Source organism: Priapulus caudatus, unplaced genomic scaffold (assembly GCF_000485595.1).
Source record: "Priapulus caudatus unplaced genomic scaffold, Priapulus_caudatus-5.0.1 Scaffold1674, whole genome shotgun sequence".
Classification (NCBI taxonomy): Eukaryota; Metazoa; Priapulida; class Priapulimorpha; order Priapulimorphida; family Priapulidae; genus Priapulus; species Priapulus caudatus.
This window is the reverse complement of record NW_014578735.1, coordinates 37,632-41,113: the sequence shown is the minus strand read 5'-3', so window position 1 is coordinate 41,113 and position 3,482 is coordinate 37,632. Positions and strand designations below refer to the sequence as shown.

General features: G+C 43.4%; 1 protein-coding gene across 1 annotated transcript in view; it reads right to left on the bottom strand.

Annotated features, from left to right (window-relative positions):
- Positions 1 to 2,522: 2,522 nt before the first annotated feature.
- The window catches only part of LOC106817305 (bystin-like), an 8,525-nt gene continuing 7,565 nt past the window's right edge, over positions 2,523 to 3,482 (bottom strand). The window contains 2 exon segments of the mRNA XM_014821968.1: positions 2,523 to 2,668; positions 3,043 to 3,349. Of these exon segments, the coding sequence (XP_014677454.1) occupies positions 3,054 to 3,349 (296 nt within the window). The 3' untranslated portion in view covers positions 2,523 to 2,668; positions 3,043 to 3,053.

Sequence of the window (3,482 nt, the reverse complement as noted above, 5' to 3'; positions counted from 1 at the left end):
CACACACACACACACACACACACACACACACACAACACACATACACACACACACACACGCGCACGCACGCACGCACACACACACTTTATTTCTTCTCTTTCTCTCTGTCTGCGTGTGGGCGTGTGATTGTGTTTGTTTGTATGTTTGTGTGTGTGTGTGTGTGCGTGCGTGCGTGTGCTTGTGTTTGTTTGTTTGTGTGCGTGTGCGCGCGCGCGCGCGCGTGTGTGTGTGTGTGTGTGTGTGTGTGTGTGTGTGTGTGCGTGCGTGTGAGAGAGTATGTTTGCGTGCGTGCGTGCGTGCGGGAGTGTGCGTGCGTGCGTGTGCGTATGTATGTGTTTTCCGTGTGTGCGTGCGGGAGTGTGTGTGTGGTGTTTGCGTGCGCAAGTGCGTGTGCGTCCGCGCGTGTGTGCGTGCGGGAGTGTGTGTGGTGTTTGCGTGCGCGCGTGCATGTATGTGGTAATTGTCTATCTCTATCTCTCTATTCATCTGTCCTTCTATTTTTCTTTCTCTCTCTCTCTCTCTCCACATCTATCCTCCCTACTCATCCACCCTCTCTATCATTCCCCTCTTTGCCACCCTCTGCACCTTCCTTGGCTCCATCCTCTGCCCCGAACCCCTTCTATACTGTGCTGGCCCTCCTACCGTCCAAGCTGGTGCTGCGGTCTACCGAGTCGGCCATGTTCATGCTAGTGAGATAAGAAGATGCAGTCTGGTTTTGGTGCTTGTAGGTTGACTAGCTACCGTTGTCACTGTGATGTCCACACATGCCATCAGGTCATTTACTAAATGTCGTTTTCGGAAATTTGAAAACACATTCCGGTTTTGAAAAACGGGAATTGATTTGGAAAAGGTAATTTGATTTTGAAACTGGGGATTGATTTCGAAAACGAGGATTGATTTTGAAAGCGGTAATAGCTTTTGAAACCGGAAATCGATTTTGAAAATGGTTAATTGTTTTTGCAGACGGGATTTGTATTTGAAAACGAAAAATGATTTTGAAAACTGAAATCTATTTTGAGACCGTTTTCAAAATTAATTTCGTTTCTAAAACCATATTCAATTTTTACAAATTGCAGTTTTCAAACTTAATCTTTATTTTTAAAATAGGTTTGCATTTTCAAAATGAATCCTGTTGTCCAAATTCAAATTCAGTTTAAAATTAATTTCTCGTTTTATATGGCTTTATATTTACAAAATCAGTTCTCTTTTCAAACTTGTTATCGCATTCAAATTCATTTAATGTTTTCAAGAAAAATTGGAGTTTAAATCACATCATAATCTGATGGTTTCAAAGTGTCAGTTCTGCAACGTAATTATCTAAAAATCGCTTTCAAATGTTGCTCATATGAACATCTGTAAGTGAAGCATCATTTCATAAGATTGTTAGGCAGCAATATATTCAGTACTGTATGTTAATTGGTTGTTTAGCACTACTTTACTATATACTAGATACTTCTATGTGTAGAAATAGTGACAAAAATATCAACCGTTCATGATTGAAATTAAAAAATATTTACAAATGTAAGAATAGCTAAAAATGTGCCCATATCTCATCTAAAAGCAACGCATTGTTGAGCAATAGTATTTGTTAATACCATCCAACTGATTGTTTAAAACATCTAATGTCCTTTAATATATACAATAGTGAAAAAATGTCTATTTTTAGCGATTACTTCTAATAAATTTTCAATTTAATACCCAACTTGATTGTTTTGTTTGAGTTATACCGATCAGGTGTAAACATGGAGCTGTATATAACAACACATTATTAGATAACATATATAACAACTTATATTAGATAACACATATAACATGTTATTACATACATGTCAGTGGGTGTACCGTGTTTTCATACCTACGACTAACGTGAAATTGATCTAGGGCATGATCTACTTATTTTTTGCTGCATTTTAACAAAATCACAATGAAATTTCCCCGTAGATCATTTTTAACCTGAAAAGGCCATTTTATGCAGGGATATTCTAAAGATTATTATTTACACGTAGACGTTATTTGATAACTTTACATTATCTGTCTACTGATGCTAATGCTGTTCCCTGGTTTTTAATAAATAAACACAAAATCGATAATTATAGTTTCCAATACTTTAATTTAAAAAGCAATATTACATATACCATCAACATATTTACAATTATCTGTAAATAGGTAGAAGTCACCCACTATCCGTCTCTGACTGTCTCTTTCTGGGTCCTTCACTCAGTTTATTCCTGTCTCTCTGTGTTTCCATCTGTCACTGCCTATCTTTTTTCGAGTTACTCTCTGTCTCTGCCAGTCTTTCTGTGTTAAGATCTACCTCGGCATGCCTACCTTTCTGGTTTGCTCACTCGTTCTTTCTCTGTCTCTCTCTGTTACAAACTCTGTGTGTAACTGTCTATTTATACATACATCTATCTGCCATTATCTCCGGTCACTTCACTCAAGCAACAGCATACATCTCTGTGTCCCTCACTCTGTCTACATCTCTGTCCTTCACTCTACATCTCTATGTCCCTCACTCTGTCTACATCTCTGTCCTTCACTCTACATCTCTGTGTCCCTCACTCTGTCTACATCTCTGTCCCTCACTCTACATCTCCGTGTCCCTCACTCTGTCTACATGTCTGCTGTCTCTCACTCTACATGTCTGTGTCCCTCACGCTATCCACACCTCGCTGTCCTTCACTCTACATGTCTGCTGTCTCTCACTCTACATGTCTGTGCCCCTCACGCTATCCTTACATGTCTGTGCCCCTCACGCTATCCACACCTCGCTGTCCCTCACTCCATCTGCATGTCTGCTGTCTCTCACTCTACATGTCTGTGCCCCTCACTCTATCCACACCTCGCTGTCCTTCACTCCATCTGCATGTCTGCTGTCTCTCACTCTACATGTCTGTGCCCCTCACGCTATCCACACCTCGCTGTCCTTCACTCTGTCTACATGTCTGCTGTCTCTCACTCTACATGTCTGTGTCCCTCACGCTATCCACACTGTCTGCTGTCTCTCACTCTACATATCTGTGCCCCTCACGCTATCCACACCTCGCTGTCCTTCACTCCATCTGCATGTCTGCTGTCTCGGTGTCGCGGCAGCGCGCGTGTGCGAGCTCGCGGCGTATCTCTGACGTCAGCGGCTCGCGCGTCTGCGCGCGTAGCAGCTCCCTCAGCTGCTCCTTCTGCTCCGTAGACAGGTCTTCCTTGTAGCGCTGCATGAACGTCAGCAGGCTCTGGTGCCACAGCACGGGCAGCTGTCGCCGGTCCGTCCTGAACCTACACACCGCACGCGCACATGCAGGAGAGAGAGAGAGAAAGAGTGTTACTTGTAGCGCTGCATGAACGTCAGCAGGCTCTGGTGCCACAGCACGGGCAGCTGTCGCCGGTCCGTCCTGAACCTACACACCGCACGCACGGGGGACCAGAGCGAGAGAGAGAGAGAGTGCGAGAGAGAGAGAGAGAGAGAGAGAGAGAGAGAGAGAGAGAGA